At 54.2% G+C, this 21,552-nt stretch overlaps 1 protein-coding gene and 1 long non-coding RNA gene across 5 annotated transcripts; one reads left to right on the top strand and one right to left on the bottom strand.

Annotated features, from left to right (window-relative positions):
* Positions 1-1,407: 1,407 nt before the first annotated feature.
* On the bottom strand, positions 1,408-9,067 carry KIF12 (kinesin family member 12). Of its 4 annotated transcripts, XM_061200051.1 has the most exons (19): positions 8,961-9,045; positions 8,825-8,890; positions 8,648-8,726; positions 8,370-8,497; positions 8,198-8,273; positions 7,691-7,825; positions 7,381-7,516; positions 6,510-6,601; positions 6,181-6,331; positions 5,375-5,493; positions 5,188-5,292; positions 4,523-4,625; positions 4,350-4,440; positions 4,094-4,180; positions 3,290-3,380; positions 3,114-3,218; positions 2,371-2,471; positions 2,159-2,277; positions 1,408-1,831 (listed from the first exon to the last, which is right to left on the bottom strand). In XM_061200051.1, the coding sequence occupies exons 1-19, from the start codon at positions 8,984-8,986 to the stop codon at positions 1,722-1,724; spliced, it is 1,920 nt and encodes a 639-aa protein (XP_061056034.1). In that variant the 5' UTR covers positions 8,987-9,045; the 3' UTR covers positions 1,408-1,721. The 4 variants fall into 4 exon arrangements, with proteins under 4 accessions (XP_061056034.1, XP_061056031.1, XP_061056032.1 ...); XM_061200048.1 differs by having other exon boundaries at positions 8,370-8,726; positions 8,961-9,067; XM_061200049.1 differs by having other exon boundaries at positions 6,181-6,328; positions 8,370-8,726.
* Positions 9,068-9,276: 209 nt separating this feature from the next.
* Positions 9,277-21,516, top strand: LOC133097802 (uncharacterized). The gene is made up of 3 exons (XR_009702064.1): positions 9,277-9,387; positions 9,734-9,801; positions 21,376-21,516. It is a non-coding gene; the product is annotated as an uncharacterized LOC133097802 (long non-coding RNA).
* Positions 21,517-21,552: the final 36 nt, after the last annotated feature.

Raw genomic sequence — 21,552 nt, 5'->3', positions numbered from 1 at the left:
ATGGACTCCAGCCTTCTACAAACACCTCTATTCACAGTCACAGGTCTTGCCTTTCAATCCGTGGCCACTGGGGGCTCCAGCCAGGGCTGACCCTGACACACCCAGCTTCAGGGCCCAGCTCTGCAGAGAGGGGCTCAGGAGTCAGGGCCCCGGGAGTGGGGAAGGCTCCGAGCGTCCCAGGAGCCTGCCCCAGGTCACACTGCACACTCAAGTGTAGCTTGGAGACACCTTGCTTTTATCTTTGGGTCCTTACTTACTTCCCCTGGGAAAATAGGGCATAATTAGGGAACGTTCCCTGGGCTAGTTTCCACAGCAGTGGGGATAAGAGTGTTGGGTCTTTTCTTGCTTGGTCTGGTGCTGGGGAGTGGGGCGGGGGCAGTCGGAGTTGATTTTCTCAGGCCAGGCCTGTGGGCAGGTCCAAGCACTGTTCCAGATGATGGATGCGACCCCTCCCCAGGGGTATCCCCTGGCGCTCTGATTCTCCCCAGCAGCTCCCTGGCTTGTCCTCCGGTCTCCGCCTGCCCCTTCCCCAGTGCTCCCCAAGCCCGTAGCTGAGGGTTCCCTGAGGTTGAAGTTGTGTCTGTCTGTCTGTCCCCCACCAGACTGTGAGCTCCCCAGGCAAAGCCAGCTTGTCCCTTGTCTGTCTTCTTTGCCACCTTGATTTACAGTTGATGCCAGTGGTGTCTATTGAATGAATGAGTGAATGTATGAACAAACAAAGGAATGAGCCACGTGGGTCTCAGTTTCCCTAACTATAAAATGTGAGAGTTAGGTTAGCCTCGTGGCTCTTTCTGCATTGAGGTGCTCCCACGTGCATCCCCAGTTTCTCATGTCACATCTGGACTTACCCCTAACTGTAGACCCACTGCATCCTACTGGGCACTGTGCTGGGAACCATGAAATTCTTAACCTCCTTGACCCTCATTTAGAGATCAACAGGACAGGGAGCCATGTCTAATGGACTATGTCTTATTGACTGAAAACCAGAAAGTGGTCCAGGGAGGATGCAGGGCTTGCCCAGGGTCTCAGAGCAGATCTGCGGCATCAGAACTCAGGCTTCATGATCCCTCCAGCACCAGGACACATGCAGCTGGGACAGAGAGTGTGAACCCCTCGGTCCACCACCTGCCCCAGCTCAAGGCCAAATCAGTTTCCCCCAGGCCTCCTCCATGGAGATGCTCACCATTCAATTTCCCCATGCCTGCCCAGTGGCATAGAGTAGTCGCTCAATGAAAACTTGTATAATACATGAAAGGAAATGGGAACCTGAAATATTCCTGATCAGAAGGGCAAGGGGACACACACCTCTGCCAGGAGTCCTTGCCTCCTCTTCCTCAGAACCCCCACAAGAGCCCCTCCTCTCTGGGATTCCCTCAAGGGCAAGTCAGAGGACAGGACCAACCAGACTTGGAGCTGATGCCTCTCTTTATTCATTTATTTCACCACTGCTACCTGGTTTCTCCTGAATCTGGTCCCATTTCTCCTGGTCTAGGCTAGCATCCTCCCTTTGCTTCCCCAGACTGCCCCATCAGCCCCCACCCCCATGCCTCAGGAACTGCCTTCTGCCCAGCCCAGCTGCAAACCGGAGCAGCAGCTGCTATATCCCATTTAACAGATGGGGAGACTGAGGCCCAGGAGTGCAGAGACCAGCCCTAGGTCACATGGTGGTCTCCTGGGTTCGCACTTTGCCCTCAGCAGGAAGGGAGGACCCGGCTGGGGCTTCATGTGCCTTCGCTGGGGTGTGGCTGGCTCCGGCCACATCGAAGGGAGCTGCCGATTTGGTCTCTGAGGGCCTCCAGTCTCCGGGCCAAGTTTGGAACTGCAGCCCCACCTGAGGGACACAGTGAGACTTGAGGCCAGCACTCCCTTGGGCCCTGCCTCACCCAGGCCCATCAGTGTCCCAACATCCTCTGGGGAAGCCTCAGGTGGGACCCACTCCCCTCCCCCTGCCATGTATCCCACGGGCTCCAGCATACATCTGGGAGTGCAGGTGGCCCTAGGAAGAGAATTCTAAGTTCCAGAAATAGAAAGATCTTAGAACTCTCACCTCTTAGTATGCCCCCTATTTCAGAACTGGGAAGACTAAGGTTTGGAGAAGGTGGTTGAGGCCCAAGATCCCAGAAAACACTGGCAGCCCTTCCCCTGCCCCTTTCTTCACCTCTAAGCACTGGCGATGTGTTCAGGGGCCCCATGGGCAGGGGAGGTGCAGAGGGTACCACTTCCTCCTTGGTCAGCATTTCTGCCAGGACCTGGGTCTGAATCCAGTCGCTGTGACTCCTGGGCCAGGGTGGGTTGGGTGGTGGGAAGCGAGCCTTCACTTTCCCGGGCCTCCTCCCCCCACCCACCCCAGTGCCCCAGAGCCGGACCCACCTCTCTCTTGAACACTTGGCAGAGCCAGGGCTACATGGGGGCACCCAGGGCGGGGGACGGGCAGGCAGGGGCATGTCAGCTGGGGCCTTAGAGCCAAACACCTGCAGGAAAGACCAGAGCCCACACTGGGTGCCCTCAGCCCTGCTTCTGTGCCCCACTTCCCTGGTGCCGACCATGACACCACCATCCCTGCCGTACCTGCCCCATGGGGCACTAAGAATGTCAGGTGGGCATGGGCATAAAGAGGTGGGGTCATGGTCACTTTTTCTGTGGGCAGTGCGTGGCCCTTGTGACGTCCTCTCTGGAGACAAGGAACTCCATGAGGGCAGGAACCATGTCAGGTCTGTGAATCCTCAGTGCCCAGAACAGGGGCTGCCATGAAGCAAGGAGCTTAAGAAGGGTTATTGAATGAGGAAGTGAACACTCATTCACTAAGTAAATGCGTCCATTAACTCATTCATTAAGTAAATGCATAAATGAGTAACATGTAAGTGAATGAATGAATAAGCAAACAGCAGAGCAAGTTCCTGAAAGAAGGTAGGATGGGGAGGAGGGGCAGGAGAGGTAAATAGCTAGGCAGAGAGAACCCTAGGCAGGGAGAATCCAAAGCCAGCCACTCCCCACTATGACCCAGCCCGGCACATCAGAGTCCCCAGAGTTCTGGAGCCTTCCAGACTGCAGACTCCCTAGATCCAGGTCTCCAGCTTGCCAGCCTTCCCTCCCCCAACCTCGGCCTTTCCTACCTGGGGCAGGTGGAGCTCCCTCTGTGGGTAGGCCCAGTGGGCCAGTGGCGCTCGGCACAGGGGGCAGAGGTGGCAGCAGGGGCAGGGGCAGAGAGGCGGCAGGGCCTGCAAGAGGCTGAGTCAGGGGCTCCGTGACATTCCTGCTCCTCCCCTCTCCGGGCTGGGCAGAGACTCACGTGGCAGGGGGGAGGTGGCACCATCGCACAGGGACACGGTGGGGCTGGGCCAGGGCCCGGCTGGTGAAGGTAGCAGGCAGAGAGGAGGCGCCTGGAAAGAACAGTGGGGTCTGTCTGTCTGTAGTCCTCAGTGCTACCAGCAGGCTGGCACCCAAGTCCCGCTTTTAACAAACACTCATGGAGTGCTTACGATACGCAGGCACTGTTCTCAATGCTTTACATATGAACTTATTCAATCTGATCTTTAAAACAACCCTGGAGGACCTCCCTGGTGGCGCAGTGGTTAAGAATCCACCTACCAATGCAGGGGACACGGGTTCGATCCCTGGTCCGGGAAGATCCCACATGCCGTGGAGCAACTAAGCCCGCGAGCCACAACTACTAAGCCCGCGTGCTACAACTACTGAAGCCGGCGTGCCTAGAGCCCGTGTTCCGCAACAAGAGAAGCCACTGCAATGAGAAGCCCGCGCACCACAACGAAGAGTAGCCCCCGCTCGACGCAACCAGGGAAAACCCGCACACAACAACAAAGACCCAACGCAGCCAAAAATAAATAAATAAATAAATAAATAAATAAATAAAAACAAAAACCCTGGAAGGCAAGTACTATATCATTCCCATTTTACAGAAGAGGAAACCCAGGCAGTGAGAGGCGAAATGACTCACCCAAGGCCACACAGCTGGTGGCAGAGCTGGAATCAGAACCCAAGGGGTCTGGATCCAGAGGTCAGACCTAGCCGTTTCACTGAGCCACCCCTTTCCCACCTGCCCTCCATCCAAAGACTTGTCTCCGGCCGCGCTCACCTCTCCAGCTCGTGGACCTGCTGGGCCAGGATGCGCTGCTCATCTTGGGCCAGGTCCCGGCTGCTCTGCAGCTGCCTCTTTTCTTTCCTACGAAGAGCAGGCCCCGGGACTATGACAGGAGGCAGGGCTGGTGGGGGTTATCAGTCAGCCCCTCTTCACTGCAGCACAGTATGAGCCCCAGGAGGCAGGTGGGGACAGAAGGGGAGCCAGGGACCAGGGAAGGGAGGAAGGCCAGCAGTGAGGGGCGGGGCCCTACCTGAGCCTCTCGTTCTCCAGCATGAACTCCTGCAGCATCCCATAGAGGTTCCGCTGAGCCCAGGCCACCCGGGCCCCAATGAGTCCAGAGGCTGCAGGGAAGAGGGAGGTGGCTCGAGCCCCAGGAGCCCCAGACCCTATCCTCATCTCGCCCCACCCCCAGGGAGCTGATACCTTTGGGGTCCATTTGGCCCAGTTGGGACCGCAGGCGATGGTTCTCCTCCTGGAGCTGCAATAGCTCAGTCTCCAAATGCTGGGGTGGCTTTGCCACAGGGGACTGCAGAGAAACAGACCCAGAGTTGCTGCTTGTGGTTGTAAACGTTTCACACTGCACAAGGGCTCTGGGGTTGCAGAGTGAGTGGAGCTTAAAATCCAGCCCATGCTCCACTTGTCAGCCTTGAATCCTGGCCCAAGGCTGCATCCATTTGGAGGGGGCACCTTGTCCTAACAGCATTAAAGTGCCATGTGGCCTCAGCTGTATGCCTGGAGGGCCCGCTCTAAGCTACACCCTGTCCAACCCCAAACTCAGCTCTGTTCAAACCTTGGCCCAGATTGTGACCCCAAATAAGACCCCACGTCAGACTCCAACTTAACTCAGACTTACCATGATACCAGCTTGGACGTTGGCCAGACCCTGAATCATATTCCTAATCAGACTCCCACCCTAGACCCGCCGTAACCCTGACCGTGACCCGACACCCCCCCCACCCATAACCCCATCATCAAGATCCCGACCCTAATCCCAACTCTGACTCAGTCCCAGACTTCAACGTGACACCAACTCAGTCTCCAGCTATTGCCTGATACCCCACCCTCTGCCTGCATCTCTCTCCACTCGCCTTGGGGGCCTGGGGCCGAGTGGTGATCCGCTGAGCTCGGCTTGCATATCGCAGGGTGCTGAGGGTCTCGGGAAGGCACTGGGCTGAGGGGGACACGCAGGCCACCTGGGGAGGACTGCCCCTGAGTGTTCCTCTCTGGGAGCCCTCCCTCAGGACCCAGCCCTCCCTGCCAGTCCCCCTTAGGTACCATGAGGGTCACCCCACGCCCCCCCAGCGAGTCCGCCAGCAGCTTGGTGAGCTTGCTGTCCCGGAAGGGTATGTGGCTCTGCTTCCGCTGTGGGTCCAGCAGCAGGGAGATGCAGTGACCTGGGTAGGGAAGGCAAGGTTACCCTTCATGTCCAAGGCCACCCAGCTGGTACTCTGCAGAGCCAGGATCTCCACCCAGGCTTGTAGGTCTCTAAGATATCTCTTTCCACGTGATCTCATTACGCATTCAGATTGGCCTCTGCCACCAGACTGGGCTCCATCCCTGATCCCCAGGGCCCACCGAAGGGCCTGGCACTTGGCAGGGGCTCAGGAAATGTCTGACAAATAAATCGAATGAAGAGGCATTCCCTATGCGTCTCCCCATGCATGCACAGAGGAAGGCCAAGGCCCCAGCTGTTAAGGACCTCAAGGCCCAATGACCTGGGGGGTGGGGAGGTGGGAAGACAGGTTAGTGCCCTTCCCCTCACTGGGCCTCAGTCTTCCCAAATGCAACAAGTGACAGGTTGAATGTCTGAGGGCTCACACTCTGCACTTGAGTGTTTCTACCTCCCCAGTTAGAATGTAACTGTATCCTCAGGATTTATAGATCCATAAACAAAGTTCTAAGAGGGAAAGCATGAGACAACAGCAAGCCGAGGCTGGAGGGAGGCCTGTGGCTTCTGGATCACAGCTCTTTAACTCTCCTCCATGCCCTACAACTCCTCTGGTTTCCCCCACTGTGGACAGCTATGGGTAAGGCACAGAGGAGGGATTCAGGAAGTCAGTCCAGCTGGCCCCAGATCTCACCCAGGGCCAGCAGGCTGCGGTTGATGCTGTTGGCCTCAAGCATCAGCTCCCCACGGGATCCTGTGGCCGCCACCTTCTCACTGCCAGCCAGGTCTACAAAGCACAGCTTCCCCCCGGCAGGGGGTTCCCCGGGATCCACAGGAGGCATCTGCTGGGGTTGGGGGAGCAGGGCTTGATGGGGACGTGGGAGGGGCTGTCCCCATCAAAGCCACAAGGCCAAGGGTTTTCACCATTACCTCTTGTGTACGCCCAAGTTGTTTTATACATCCAGAGGCAGACCCTTGCTGGGTGGCCCTGGGCCAGCTCCTTCCCCAAGCTGAGGCACTCACAGTTTGGTGGCTGATGTATAGTGTGAGCAGGGCATGGCTTCGGCTGGAGGCCTGGTTCATGGTGTGAGCTGAGCTCCTTCGACGGCTAAGACCTAGAGGGGAAAAACATATGGAGCTGGACATGGTAGGAAGAGCAAGTGGTCACCAACAAAGAAAAAGGAGCAAAGGCATCCTGGTAGAGGGCCCAACCAGTGCAAAGGCACAGAGGCAGGAGAGTGGAATGATGGCTGCTGGGTCGGGTTCTAGCACAGATGGGTGAAAGGGGGCTGGAGAGAACTGACTGGAAGAACGTCAGTCTGATTCACATTTTATCAACATCTCTCCCACTGCTGTGTGGACGGAGAGAAACTCAGACAAAGAGATCAACTGGGAGGCATGGCACAATGCTCGGCCCGAGCCCAGAGTCTCAGTGTCCCTGATGCCAGCCACAGTAGGTGCTCAATAAAAATCTGATGAATGGATGAATGAGAGTGGAACGGAAGGGCCTTTAGGCTAGGCTAGGAGGTATGGCCTTTACTCTCAGGGCACTGGAAAGGTCTGGAAGGGAAGAGGGATGTGGTTTGCTACATGGAGAAGCATGGACTGAAAGGAGGAGACCCTTCCAGGGCGTAAAACTGAGGCCTGACTGAGGCAGAAGCCCAGGGCTGGAGAGGAGGGTGGGAAGAGTCTGGAAGGCAAAATCAGCAGGCCTGGGGGGTAGGGGTGGGGGACATTCTTGGGCTGTATCTGAATTGTTGGTTTGCTGGCTCTTTTCTCCCACAAGGGTCATCTCTGAACCCACAGCTCCAGCCTGGGGCCCCAAGGGCACTCAGTGAACAGGTGAAAAATGGGCATCTCTCGTACACCAAAGCTCCCCTGAAATAGCACGCACCCATCTGCAGAAGTTCCATCAGGGCCCCCAGACTCCCAAACTCCACCACCCGCAGCTGCTCCACATAGAAGCCCCGGGTCTTGTTCCAGCGAACAGGGAGGGGCCGGGGAGCCCCTAGGCTCAGCAAGTCTCGAACCTGAGAGAGGAGGGTGGAGGGTGAGGGAGGGGCCTCTCTGAGTTCTTGCTTCATCCACCCCGAGACCTTATGGTCGACAGTCCCCCATCTATTCTGCCCCTTGACCCAGCCTCCTTGGAAAGAAATGCCTCCTTTTCCTTGTGGGCTGTCTTTCTAGCCTTCTCAGTCCCCCACCTGCTCATTGTAGATCTCCAGATAGGAGGCATGGAGAGTGACAGGGGCACCGAGGTGCTGCACGCGGTCGAACAGCCAGGCGAAGGTCCTCTGCATGATGCCGGCCAGGCTGGGGGGTACGGGCACGCCCTCCCCCTGGGGGAAGAAACAGCTGAGCCTGGGGCTGGCTTACCACCACCACCGCAGTCATAATTACCCTTTGTAGAGCACTGTGCCAAATTCCCATACAACATCACCTTTAATTCTCAGTCAGTACTATCACTTCCATTTTACAGATGAAGAAACTGAGAGCTAGTAAGTAAAGGGGACACAATTTGAACCCAGGTGCTCTAGACTGGCCAAGTCCCTTCACCTCCCTGATCTTCAGTTTCCTTGTCTGCAAATAAATGGGGCTGGGCTTCATCGTCCACGTCCCTTCCCTCTGGGAGTCTGCGCTGCCTGCGGCTCCCCAGGGCTTCTCGCCCACCGACCCCTGACCCCCGGGGTCTCCGAATGCGATCGGCCCACCTGGGGAGGAGGTCCGGTCAGGGTGTAGGTCTTCCCGGAGCCGGTCTGGCCGAAGGTGAGGACGGTGCAGGAGAAGCTGCGGGCCGCAGGGGTGTGGCTGTACCCGGGGGCGGGGGGGGGCGAGGGGCGGGGCCGTGCGGGGAGGGGCGGGGCGTCATCGGGCCTCACTCACCCGCGCACCGCCAGGTCGCCCAGGCGCCGCACGCCGCAGGCCCGGAACACGTCCTCTTGCGTGCGCGCCCCGTCCAGCACTGCGCCGAAGCGGAACGCCACGTCGGGGCCCCCGCCCGGGGGGCTCACCTGGGAGAGGGGGCCGTGGAGAAGGGGGCGGGGCACTCCGGGGAGGGCGGGGCTTACCTGGGGGAGTGCGGGACCTGGGGGAAATTGGCCTGGAGGGACCTGGCGTCTTCCCGGTAGGTGTTTTTTGGGGAGTTCGGAGGAGGTCCTCACCTGCAGAGTCCGGGTCCCTGAGCAGTGCAGCACGCTCTGCTCCCCTCGACGCAGCTCCGCCGCGCTCATGGGACGCACCCTGTGGTCCGAAGAGGCGGGGAGGGGGCGGATGGTCCATCCTGAAATCTCCATCAGTGCCTTGCTCGCTTGGACCCCTCCTAGCCAACCTATACCCACCTGAGCACCACCTGGATGGGCGTTTCTGGCCCCTCTGGCCCCTGCTCCAGGTTCCGCGCGGGGTCCCTGTGGCAGCAACGCGAGTTAACCATCCCTGCGCCAGCGGCTCCTTGAACCTCCCGAAATCTGTACTTACCCGTCGGGGGACCCGCGTTCCTCCATGTTCTGCTTTGCACACGGGTTAGCTCCGCCCGAGTCTCGTTCTTTTCCCTCCCCAGTACCCTCCCCCTTCACCACACTGGGACTGGCTATACACACCTTACATCCTCCACCCTCATCCCCCCCTTCCCAGGCAGCCATCCATCCGGAAAGGCTGGGCCTGCCCAGGGCTAGCTAGTTAAAGATTTACCCACCGCCACCTCTGTGGTGGAGAGAGTCTGTAGCTAGGGGACTCTGGAGTCTGAGGATCACTTGCCCTTGGCCAGTCCCATCAGGATGGACCACCCAGACCAGCCTCCTCTGTGCACAGATGGGGAAACTGAGGCCGGGATGGGAAGGACTCAGCCAAGGCCGCACAGCAAGTCTGGGCAGAGCATGGACCAGGCTCTTCCTACTTTCTCCACGTACTCCTCCAGTTTTGTAATCTTCCTCCCCACCTTACCCCTCCCCAGCAGTTCCAGCTTCCTCCAGCTCAGAGCCCCGGCAGGGGAAAGTGGTCTAGAGGGGTGGGAGGGGCCCAGGTCTCAGTTCCAGGAAGATGTGGCTGGATTGAATTCCTTGAACTGAGCTGACAACAGGCTCTGAAACATCTGGTTAAACTTTGGGCCACCTGCCTCTCCAATGCCAGAGCTGATCCAAGGCCAGGGAGGTTGTTTAACTCTCTCCTGGCTTGGCTGATGAGAGCAGCAGAGATGTCTGTGAATATGCTGGGGCGGGGCAATCACCCATTCAGTGCCATTCTTCATGCAGGGCACCGGGTGGAGGAATCACATGCAGATCCTGCCCCTTCCAAGCTCATAGTCGTGCTAGGGAGACAGGTAAGTGCAATCTAATGTGCAGGGGTATGGAGGAGGGGGTGGGATTCAGAGGCCTGTAGGAGCAGGGAGGTGAGAGTGGTGGATGAGCGTGTTCCAGGCAGAGGGAGCATCCTGCAGGAAGGCCAGGATGGGGTGGGGAGATGTGTGTGGCATTGAGAGCTGGTTTGAGGCTGGACTCAGCTCACGAAAGGCACCTCGAAGAATCTGGACTCATTTCTCGGAGAATCAGGAAGCCAATGAAGGGTTACCAACAGGGAAGTGACACCATCAGTAGGTATTGATGGTTATAATTATTGCCATTCTGGCTATCTCTGCATGTTCTCTGAATATTTCTGTAAATTCCTCTTCCTTCAAACAATCATTAGAATGAAAGCTCTAATAATCACCCCCTCTCGATGAAACACGCTCTATACCACCACAAATGACAGCCAACTATCAGAGCCACCCAAGTAGCAAATGATTTCTCTTGGGTGGCAGTGAGTTCCCCATGCACTGGAGGCATGCAAGCAAGAGCCCAGTTGACCTTTTGGTTTTATAGGGCCTTCTAGCTAGATCTGCAGGGAGAATTAGGTAGAGCAAAGAGCCACTGCCTCCAGCTCTGCCACTAACACACCGCAGAGCCCTGGGCAAGTCATTTCCCCTTTTAGCCTGTTTCCTTCCTATGAAAAGAGATTAATGATCCTGCCCTTATTTTATATAGTTCTGTGATTTCAGTGAAACTATATTTGAAAGTGATTCATATATTGTAAAGAATTATTTAAAAGCAAAAATAAAAATCCCCAGATGATCGCCAAGATTCTTTTCAACTCTGAAGTTCCTTAATCTATTCTATTTTTTGAATCCTTGAGGTGGATAGGACAAGAATTACCATTCCTGTTTTTCAAATGAAAACAAAACAAAACAGGAAGATAGAGATAGGCAGGGGAAGTTGTCTAAGGGGAAAATAGCTGTAAATGGCCAAACTGAGAGAGTTTAAATCCAAAACCAGGAACTCTAAGTTCTTTGCTGTCTGCTGTGGCAGGTTGCTTTTTCAGTCGTAAACCCAGTAAGTGAATGAGTTGCTCCTTTAAATGCCCTTAAAAGGGTTAAGGACTATGAGTCACTCACATCTTAGTGTGCATTGGTTTGATCAGATTGCTGTTCCTCCTCAAATTGGAGTGAGGGGAGCCACACTGAAGGGATTTTGAGAAAAGTGCAGAGACAAGGGACATGTGCACTCTGGGGTGTGACGAGCGGTTTGGTCGGGACTTTTACACCAGGCTCCCAACCTGGATCCAAATGTGGCCATCACTGAATGTCTACAAGCAGGAGCAAAGTTCTGGTTCTGGTCTCTAATGGTGAATGTGAACATCTGCTACCCTTATATTGAGCACTCATGCAGCAAATTTTTATTAAGCCTCCTCTATGTGCCAGGCTTCCAGGCATTTGAGATACACTAGTGAACAAAACAGACAATGCTAAGTGTTTGTGGGGATATGGAGCACCAGGAACTTACACATTACAGGTAAAAGCGTAAATACAACCATTTTTTGGAAAACTGTTTGGCAACATCTACTAAAGCTAAACATATACCTGTCCTATGACCCAGCAATGCCACTCCTAGGTCTGTGCCCAATAGAAATGAGTGCATATTTCCACCTAAAGACATATACAAGGACATTCTTTGTAGCTTTATAGTCATTTTAGCCACCACCTCCATCACCACTACCACTATTTCTACCTCTATCTTTGTCATCATTACTGCCACCATCACCATTACCCCATCACCAATACCTACCAGCAGTGCCCATAATCAGCACTGCCAATAACCAGCAGTGCCCATAATCATTAGTCACTGCAGCCACCATCTCCACCATCATCATTGTTACCATTGTATGTAGTCTGTGTTTATTCACTTGAGAAAATTCAAGATGCATTACCTGGGCCCCAAGCCCCTCATTGACCCTGATGCTGCCTGTTCCCACAGCTGGGACTGAGTCCCTCTGTGTCCACCTCCCCTCTTCACCCTGTTTTGAGCTTGTCCTCCACTTCCAGACCGCCCCTTTTCCTAGGGAGCCGTGGGACTCCTGTAGTTGAGGGAGGGATAGAGAGAAGGCATGTACAGAAGCTCAGCACATCTTAGAAGCTGGCTGGCCCCTGCAGGGGTGCATCGCCAGGCCTCACTAGAGGGCAGCAGAGCATCGTGCCAACACGGCCCCAGGTTTCCTCACAAAGGAGGCTTTGTCAGCGCTCTTTCTATACATTTTCTCCTGAGCTTGTGCACTGTGGAGGGGCTGGCCGGCCGTGTGCTGTGGACAGAGACGAGCAGGCCCTCAAGAAGTGCTTCTCGAGGGAATGAATAAAAGCCACGTTGAGCAACCAGGGGACCCTCCCACACACACCCTGCTCCTGGTTCTAGCCCCTTCAGTCCACTCTCCTCCCTTCAGCCCCAGCCATCCCCCCACCCCTGAGAAAACCCTACCCTGATCCCTGGGGCTTCAGAATGAAGTCTGAGGTCCCCTGGCTGGGACTGAAGGCCATTCAGACTCAAGGCCATTTGGGCTCTATCTCCAGCTGCCCCCTCTGGCTGTCCGTCTCCACTCCCCACAGCCCCCAACCCCTGCATCCTGTGCTCCAGCCCAAAGCTTTCCTAGGCTTTCCTTTGATCCCTTTAAACCTTTGCCCCTGCTGTTCCCTCTGCCAGGAGCGCTCACTTCTACCTGGTGGATTTGTCCCGCAAGCCCTCCCATCCATAGAATGCCTCTCCTCACACCCCCCGACCCACGAGGTCAGGCTGGAACCACATCTGTGTCCTCACGACCTCCTGGCTTCCCTCCGTTACAGTGCTGATCACACTGCATTGCGCTTCCTCTCTGTCGGGCAGCAGGGACTCTGTGGGCTTCATCCCTGGAGTCTCTGAGCCAGGGCCCTGCATGCAGTAGGAATTCAACAAATGTTGGTCGGAAGAAGGGAAGGAGCCGGGAAGGAGGAAAGGAGGCTGGCGAGAGGGCTGCTGGATGCATCCCTACATCCCTCCCTGACCTCCATCTCTCCTCCCTCCCTTCCTCTCAAGGCTAACCACAAACTCTCAGCTTCATGATGTAAGGACTCATTTAGAGACCCATTTATCATAGAGATCATCAGCTCCTGCCACAAAGCTGCTCTCAAATGTGCCCAGAAGCTGAATGACACTCTCCCCAAGCTAGCCTCTTGGACCCAACCATGTGCTACAAATTTAGAGCTCCCAGAGGGTGGAGGACAGGCTCTAGGGGGCCCTGGTAAGCCCGGGTGTCAGTGCCCTCTGCTCCTCCCGACACATTACACAGGAGGGCTCGTCCCCATTTGTGAGGTACAGAGACTGAGGCCCTGTGGGAAGAGGTTGAGCCCAGCCTGGGGCTCACCCTGCCAGACAGACTTGCATTGGATTGAGGTGGAAGAAAGATGATAAGATCAGTGAGGAGGATGGTCTCCCTTTATCACACGACACCCATCTGTCATTGCTCCACTTGTATCCCCCGTGGAGGAAAAGCCAGATGGGTCCAAGGACTGTTGTGAAATTTTCCAAACAGAGCTTGCTGTAATCTTTAATTAAAACGTCAATGTGGGCCACAGGACTCATTTCACAAAATTCTCCAAAACAGGGACCTTAAGGGATCACTGAAAGAATGTCTCTCTGGCCCCCTACCCCATTTTGCAGATGGAAAAACTGAAGGGGTCCAGCACGGGCTAGAGCAACAGTTGCGTTCGTGATCAAGGGTAATGATTTTAGGACAAGATGGAGAGAGTAACCCCTTGGCACACCCAGGCCACCACTTCCCCTTAAATGCCTGGCTCCTCTCCTCCGAAGCCTCACACGGCTTCTCTGCTGTGTATGGTGGGTACCGGCAGCCATGCCAGGCTTTCTGCTAGACAAGGAGCTTGGTGAGGGTAGGGATCCCATCCCCATGCCCAGCACAGGGCCTGGCACAGAGGCACACTCACTGTCTGTCTGTCTGTCTGATGAAGGCATGAAGGTCCGGCAAGAGGAAATGATGCTGCCTGAAGGGTCGTTGTGAAATCAAAGGACCCAGGGTTGTTGAAACTCCTGTTGTTTCCAGGATCTCAGCTCTTCTCCCTAGAAACAGAAACAGCTTTCCCCAGCCTCAGTCCACCCACTGCTCACCCAAGAATAACTTACCTGTGAGCTGGATATCTTCTCCTAAAAGCAATAATGTTAATATGTAAGAAAGTTAAGGGGCGTTAAGGACCATCTCTTGCACACTGATGCCTCATGTGTCTGGAACCTTCTGGGTCAGAGGCCCAGGAGTTAATATTTATTGAACACTGGGTATTTTTTCTACTTTAATTAGTTTTCAAAACAATCCTCTGGATTGGCACTATAATTGTGCCCATTTTACAGGTAAGGAAACTGAGGCTCTGAGATGTTCAGTAACTTGCCCAAGTGGTGTAGTGGGGATCTACACCCACTAAGTGGTATAGTGGGGATCTGCCAGTTGCCAGAACTTGTGCTCTGTCCTCTACTCTCTGCAGCCTCTTCCTGTGAGCTGTTCTGCAAAGCTGAACTTGGATAACTGAAGTTGACCTTTTACGTACACAATTCGTCTTAGTTTTACCATCTCTCTTGCAACATGCTCCGTATTGGCTTTCACACCCCCCTGCCTTCTTCCCTGAGGAATGTTGAGTGATACTTTGAGGCAGTGGAGCTCCTCCCCTGGCATCAAAATCACCTGGGGACTCCAGGCCGCACCCACAGAGATTCTGATTAATTGGTTTGGGGGTGGAGACCAGGCATCAGTGTTTCCAAAGCACTCCAGATGGTTTTAATGCACAGCCAGGATTGACAACTGCGGCTTTCAATTGTTCTCGATGACCAAGTCATCCCACTCAGCGTGTGTGTTGGGCTATGTTCTGGTAGAGTGATTTCTCAGATCCTGATGGGCATTTTGAGACCTTGTGTCTGTTTTATCTAGAACATCTACCCTTCTCTTGGGACCAGACTTCCGGATAAGCCATCTCATTGCTGCCCGAGCTTCCCTCTTTTCTAGCTTAGAATCCACTGAACTCATGGAAAAGAGAAGAACTGTCCACAGGCCCTGCCTGCAGGGACCATGGGATCCATTAACAGTTTTCCAGATTTTTCTTCCTTGCTAGATTTCCTCTACACAGGTGACAGAAAGCTGTCCAATGTGTGAGGCGAAGCTGCACGTTCAATTTGAATGTGAATTAAGCACATTCAAAGCACCCACTTTGTGCCAGGTCACAAACTATGTGCTAACAATCCACTGTGTCGTTGGTGTTGTTTGGTTGAGCATAGAGAAGCTGCATCCTCTCCCAAGAAGTCCTCCTGGATTGGCATGGGAGCCCTCCTCTAAGGACCCACACCCTCCCACAACTACCAGCCCCAGGACCTGAACCCATCTAGTGGGGGTAGTGATGGTGCAGCAACATCTGTCTGCCTGGGAGAACTCTAAGTTCTCTGAGGGCAGGGACTGGTTGGTGAATCCGGGCATGTCTCTTAAACTGAACTACTCATAGCAGCTGGAACCGAATGCCATGGGAACACCGGCGAGGAAAGGGAATCCTGACCAGAGAGCAAGGGCTGGGGAATCTGGGAAGATTTCCTGGAGGAGGGAGCATTCAGACAGGCTTTAAAAATGGGTGGAAATTGGGACAGGCAGAAGGGAGAAGAAGAACATTTCAGGCAAAGGGAACAGCACGAGCAAAGGCCCAGCAGTGGGACAAGTTGAAGAGCAAACTGTTGCTTAGTGGGATCAAAGGCCAGGGAGTTTGGTGGGATCATACTCAAACTGCCAGAAGATAGATGTTTCCATGGAAGCCCTTGTAATGGTTCTGGCTATAAACGCATCTTCACTCACTCTTCCAGATGAGCAGAGCCTGGGGATGATGCCCTAGTGCCCCTCCTTGAAATTATTCAAGCTCTTCCCAGGAAGCCTCGCCCACCTTATCAGCATGAGGCCGCTGAGTTCCTGCCTGGGTGGGTGCCAGGCCCCACTGCTGACTCGCCCCTCTGGCAGCTGAGGAGCTGGAACACGAAGCTGCAGCTTCCACATAAGCCTAGCCGCCAAACCCTCAAAGCTGGCCCACTGGCGCAGCAGGAAGCACGTCTCCCGAGGCCACAAAGTCATCATTCCCTACTCTTGTGACCCAAGGGAGAGACGCGCGCGCACACGCACACATAGCCTCAGTGTGTGTAGAGCACAGTGGACCAGAGGCACCCAAGACCCTGCTTCCTCCAGGGCTCTGGGATTTCTGGGAGCAAACACCGTCTCTGCCTCTCTGGGGGAGCTGGAGGGGGAGACACAGCCCGGCCCCCAACCCCAAGACACTGTCCCTGAAACAGAATCATATTCTCTCACCAAGCCTAAGAGGATTTGATGAGCACCAATTTCTGGGGCCCTGCACCCCTTCATTTCTTGTCAACCTCATCTCTCTGGACCCTTCTCCTTTCCAGTTTCCATAAACTAGACCCTGTCCCATCTCCCCAGAATTAAAAGGGGCTGAATTCTCTCAGTCTTACCTCTCTCTTTTGGCACTACTATTACTAGCATCATACTAGTACGTCCACTACTACTTCTACTACTATTGTTACCACTGTATTAGTACAACCAGCACTTCTACTACTACTACCACCACCAGTCCTTGCAGTACCAGTACTTCTGCTACTGCTACTATTAGTACTACTGGTACTTCTTAATACTATTGCTACTACCAGTACTGTGACTACTATTACTATTATTACTTATATCGTCACCTCTACTGCTACTGCTAGTATTTATACTACTACTATTTTACAACTGTTACTACTACAACAACCAACTTCTATTTGCTGCTACTTCTAATAGCAGCAAACATGATGAATCACACACAATGGGCCAAGAACTGAGCTCAGCTCTCAATTGATGTAATTTAATCACAGCAACAGCTGCTGTGGTATTAATAATCTCCCTACTTTATGGATGGGGAAACTGAGGCTTGCAGAAGCTAAGTAACTTGGCCAAAGTCACAGGGACAGTAAGAAAATGAGACCGGCCCTTGACCAGCAACTGGACTCTGGGGGCCAAGTTTGAGACCTAGAAGTCTTCTTCTCCCCATCCTTTGATGGTTTCCTGAGAACGTCTTGGATTATCTTGAAGCCTCAGGAAAGGATTCCCTGAAGTTGAAGAAGGAAAGGGGCCCTTCCCCTCTGCAAGACATCTAGAATGCTGTGAACATGGTACATAGTAGGTGCTCGATGCCTACATCGTTCGAACTAATTGGATTCTCGTAACAACACTGAGGTCAGGACAAGGGTCCAGATGTTACAGCTGGGGAAACTGAGACTCTCAGAAGTGCTGTGATCTATCCAGAGGTTAGAGTTGGGACTGTACGCCAGAACTGTCTTTTCATGACCTCGAATATGACGTGAACTATTCCTCCCAGCCATGAACTCTTTGATGTGCATTATACTTCCCAGTTTACAAAATTCACACATCTATCATATTATTTCTCACAGTGACCCTCAGAGGGAGTGATCAACTCCATTTCATGGATAAGAAAGCTGAGGCTCAGATTGCTAAGGCAGCTTTTGAAGCACTCCTGGGGGGTCAGTGGCAAATCCAGGATTTGAATTCCCCACCCCATCCTGCCAGAGCCTGAGCATAGCGCCTCCCAGCTGGGAGAATCCAAGAGGCCTCTCTCGGGACAGCCGTCCTGCCTCACTCTGTCCAGCCACTCCAGCCCCTGTGGTGAGCCCATGGCCCCTAGGGGCGGAGAGAACTGGTTATTTCCAGCCTGGTACTTAAGGGCTGGCCAGGGAGTGGGGTGTGGGCTGGCCAGAGGCTTCTGTGTTCCTGAGAGGGTCTGGCCTTTGGCTGCTGAGACCTAGGCAGGGGGTCAGGGATTTCTATCCAAGCCATCTAGGCTAGCCAAAGCTGGGCAGGCCACCCATCCCCCAAAAGGTAAGATGTAGGTAGCCAAGACACACACAGGCAACTCATTCAACCCCCTCCAGGTCAGCTGACCCCGTCCTGGGCTGTGGCCCAGGCTGGGTACTTCCTGGGCTGCTCCTGAGAGATGGAAAGAGCAGGCAGCAGTCCTGATAGGGGCCTGAAGCAGCCACAGAGGCCTGAAGATGGATTAAAAGCCAACACGTTATGCTCTGAGCACCTGCTCTGTGCCATCCTTCCTCCCAGCAGGTCTGGGAAATTGCCACCCATCACAGATCCCTCTCCCCCTTGCGTGTGGAATGCTATTGCCACCCTGACCCTTTGCAAAGCACTAAACACTTCCTGCCTCAGGACCTTAGCACATGCTGTTCCCTCTGCTGAGAGCACCCTTTCTTCAGCTCCTCACATGGTTGGCTCCTCTGTCTTCAGGTTTAAATTTAAAAGCTCACCTTTCAGTGATGTCTTCCCTGACTCCCCTGGCTAATAAGTTCCCTCCAACCGCCCCCCCACTCCTCCCCCCAACTTGTCTCTCACCCTCCTCTGCTTCCTCCTCAGCATTTGAATTTAATTTTTAATCTACTTGTTGATGGTCTCCCTCCCCCATGAGGACAAGGACAAAGTCTGTTTTATTAACCATCATGTCCCCAAGGTCCAGCAGACAGCCAGACAGTTTGGAAAAACATTCATCACATGAACAAATGGAAAGGAAGTGAAGGCATTTGCCCACGTCCTCACTGGGGGCATCATCAGTTGAAGACGTGGTTCTGCCTCTCTCCAAGTTGCCACCATGCTCCCGTAAGCAAGCGCAGTGATCACGCCACATTCTCTGCAGTGGTTCTTCCTCAGCCCCAGAGGCACGTCCTTTACACGTGGGGCTCTGCGCCCTCACAGGCCCTCCAGCCTCTGCTTGCATATCTCCAAAAGACAGCAAGCTCACCCCCTCCGTTGCAATATTAGATGATCCCTTTCAATGCTGTGTGACCTTCCGAATGACAGAACAGGCTGTTCTTCACAAGTTCTCAAATGCTGAAGAGGAAGAATTTCTGTCACTAGCACAAGGCTTTGGACTTTGACAATGCACTTTTCTGTTTGTTCATTTATTTCCTGAGCCCTCACCACGGGCCAGGCCTGTGGTCGCCAAGTAGCGAACAAAATAGCCTTGGTGGCTCAATGATGTTTAAGGTCTGTGATGGCCTGTGAGCCATAGAACAGCGCTGGTGGTGGCAGAGGGGCACGTGCCGTAGATCTGATGCTTCTGAAGCCTCATTGTGCACGCATATCCCCCGGGGATCTTAAGATGCAGATTCTGCTCCAGCGCATCTGGCCGGAGAATCTGCATCTCTCAAGCGATGCTGCTGCTGCTGCTGCATGGACCACACTTTGAGTGACAGGGTGTAGACCCAACTGACAAATAAGAACAGTGAGGCCCAGAGTGAGTAAGGGACTTGCCTAGGGTCACCCGGCCCGGCAGCAGGGGCTGAGGAGGGAGCGTCCGGCTCCCCCGGCCAGGGCTCTGGAATTCACGGTGCAGGCTGGGCTCAGTGTGTCTTTGTGAGATGCTGCATACCTGGACTCACCCGGGCTGCCCGCCCCTGCCCATGAATAGTGGGCCTCTTTCCTTCCTGCACCAGGCTGGCGGGCACACGCCCACAGACGCCCCCTCTCCTGCACACATACTCACACACACTCACACACCCTGGCCAGCCCGGCTACCCTCCCTATTTGGGGAAAGTCAACAAGAGCATTTGAAAAGTCTTTCTGTGTGGAGAATCTGTTTGTATAGGGGGAGGAAACGGAGAACTGGCCAATAGGTAGAAATATTAATGAAGCTTGTTATAAAGGGCCCATTCACGGCTCTCCGAGTAAATAGGGCTCTTGTCGGGCTGCCACGTTATCTGCCAAGTTCAAGAATGTGGTTTGAAAAAAATAGAATTTAAAGGGGTGAGGTGGAGCCTTAAATGGCCAGCCTGCTGGAACTGGAGCCAATGACAGGAGGAGCCTCTGCTGAGGGGCTGGGGGCACCGGGGCGCTGTGTCTTGGGGTGAGGGGCTGCCCAGGAGAAGGGCGGGGGAGGAGCCGTTGGTGTCGGAGCTCAGAGAGCATCCCACCCACCGTCCACCATCCACCGTCCACTGGCATGGAAGGCCTGGTGCCGTCCCTGCTTCCCATTGGTATCTGGCCCGGGGCTTGCAGTTCTTCTGTTCGGCCCCCCACATGGTGATGCAGGTCAGGAATGGAGTGTTTTAATCCCAGCTACCTTAACTCCTCTGGGAATTTTGCCCCTTGGGGTGTTGGTAATGGGGTCTCTGAGTGGCAGGAAGAGAGCTTTTCAGTAACTTTCAGCCATACTGCAGTACTACTCCACAAAGCACAGCCATTTTCCCCCGCCCCCTAAATTCTACCTTGCAAATTGTTACCCAAACAACATATGAGAAAGAGCATAAAAGACTCAGACCCTCAATCCACTCAGCTCACACAGGGCAAATTCTGGGCTCAGAGAAGGAGAGTGACCCACTCAAGGTCACTCGGCAAGTCTTTAGCAGAACTGGGGCTTGCTTCCACCAGTTCCTTGTTGCACCAGGTCCCCAGGACTGCGGATGGTGCCTGGCCCAGAGGAGGTACCTTGTCATTTCAAGTGCACAATGTTTTATTTTTAGCCCCTGACTTAAAGCAACTTATAAACAAAGGTCCTGTCTTACGCCCAATTTGCCCCTGGCCAGCTGTGCGGCCTTGGGCAGGTGACTTTGCCTCTCTGAGCCTCAGCTTCCCTTTCCATTGTAAAATGGGGTTATTGAGACCAACCCTTCCTGCTGAGAAGACACAAAGAGAGGATGTTGGTGAGGTGCCCAGTGCTGTGCCAGGCCCTCGGTGGGTGGCCCAGGACAGTGGCTGTGAGTGTTTCTTTTTCTGTCCCAGCCTGCGGTACAAGAGTAGAGTCTCCAGGAAGACTGTTCCCTGGCCTCTAGGTTTCAGGGCATGGTTTCTGCTTGGGTCCTAGAAGGCTGCCCCACGCTGAGGGTCATAGGAAGCTGATAAATTAGGAGTCAGGGGCTTCTGCCACGGGTGATGTTAGGCAGCACAGCCACACCTGAGTGTGAACTATCGCGAGGGTCTGAGAAAAGGCCCTGCAGGAAGCCCTGGCAAGCGGCTGACCTTCCATCCCCTCTCCGAAATGGCTGCCCAGAATCCACCTCTGTCAGACAAGGGTTAACCTATGTGTGGGAGAACATTTACACTGGCTTTTCTTTACAAATAAAAGGGGGGAAATTCCTATAAAGCAAAAAGGAAATAATACAAAAACTGAATGGAAACTTTTTTTAAAGACTCTGCCAGGAGCTTGCTCTGTGACCTTGAACGGTGGGGAACTTAAGGATATTTGGAATGCAGGGAGGCAGCAGCATCCCTTTAAAGGGAGGTGGTGTGAGCTACCGTCACAAGCACAAGTTTTGGGGCTCACAGCCTCAGGTTCAAACCTGGACTCTGCTCCTCATTGGCTGTGTGACCTTATGCAAATGACAGACCTCTCTGGGCTTCCATTTCTTTGATCTGTACAAGAAAAGAGAAGAGAGGGTTAAAGTGTGTGAAGCCCTGGCACATCGCGGATGCTCGTTAAATGTCAATTTCCTTTCCTTTCTGGGCCTCTTGGCAGGCCAAGGGGAAGCGTCTGACAGGTCTCACCAGCCAGACCTGAGAGAGACCCAGCTCTGCAGGCCTCGGCGCCTGCCCAGCAGTTCAACAGCCTGATGCTGACTATGTCTTCACAGCCCTTTACAGTTTGCAAAGCACTTGTCTACTCACCATTAGAGCCTCGCAAGAATCCTGTGAG

Source organism: Eubalaena glacialis, chromosome 9 (genome assembly GCF_028564815.1).
Source record: "Eubalaena glacialis isolate mEubGla1 chromosome 9, mEubGla1.1.hap2.+ XY, whole genome shotgun sequence".
NCBI classification, from domain to species: Eukaryota; Metazoa; Chordata; class Mammalia; order Artiodactyla; family Balaenidae; genus Eubalaena; species Eubalaena glacialis.
This window is presented reverse-complemented; position numbering and strand designations above follow the sequence as displayed.

Coding starts and splice junctions, on each gene's coding strand:
- KIF12 (XM_061200048.1), bottom strand. CDS start 8,986: ATGGAGGAACGCGGGTCCCCCGACGG. Junction 8,727..8,824: donor CCCATCCAGGTGGTGCTCAG/GTGGGTATAGGT, acceptor TTCGGACCACAG/GGTGCGTCCCATGAGCGCGG. Junction 5,494..6,180: donor CCGCAGCCTGCTGGCCCTGG/GTGAGATCTGGG, acceptor TTCCCTACCCAG/GTCACTGCATCTCCCTGCTG.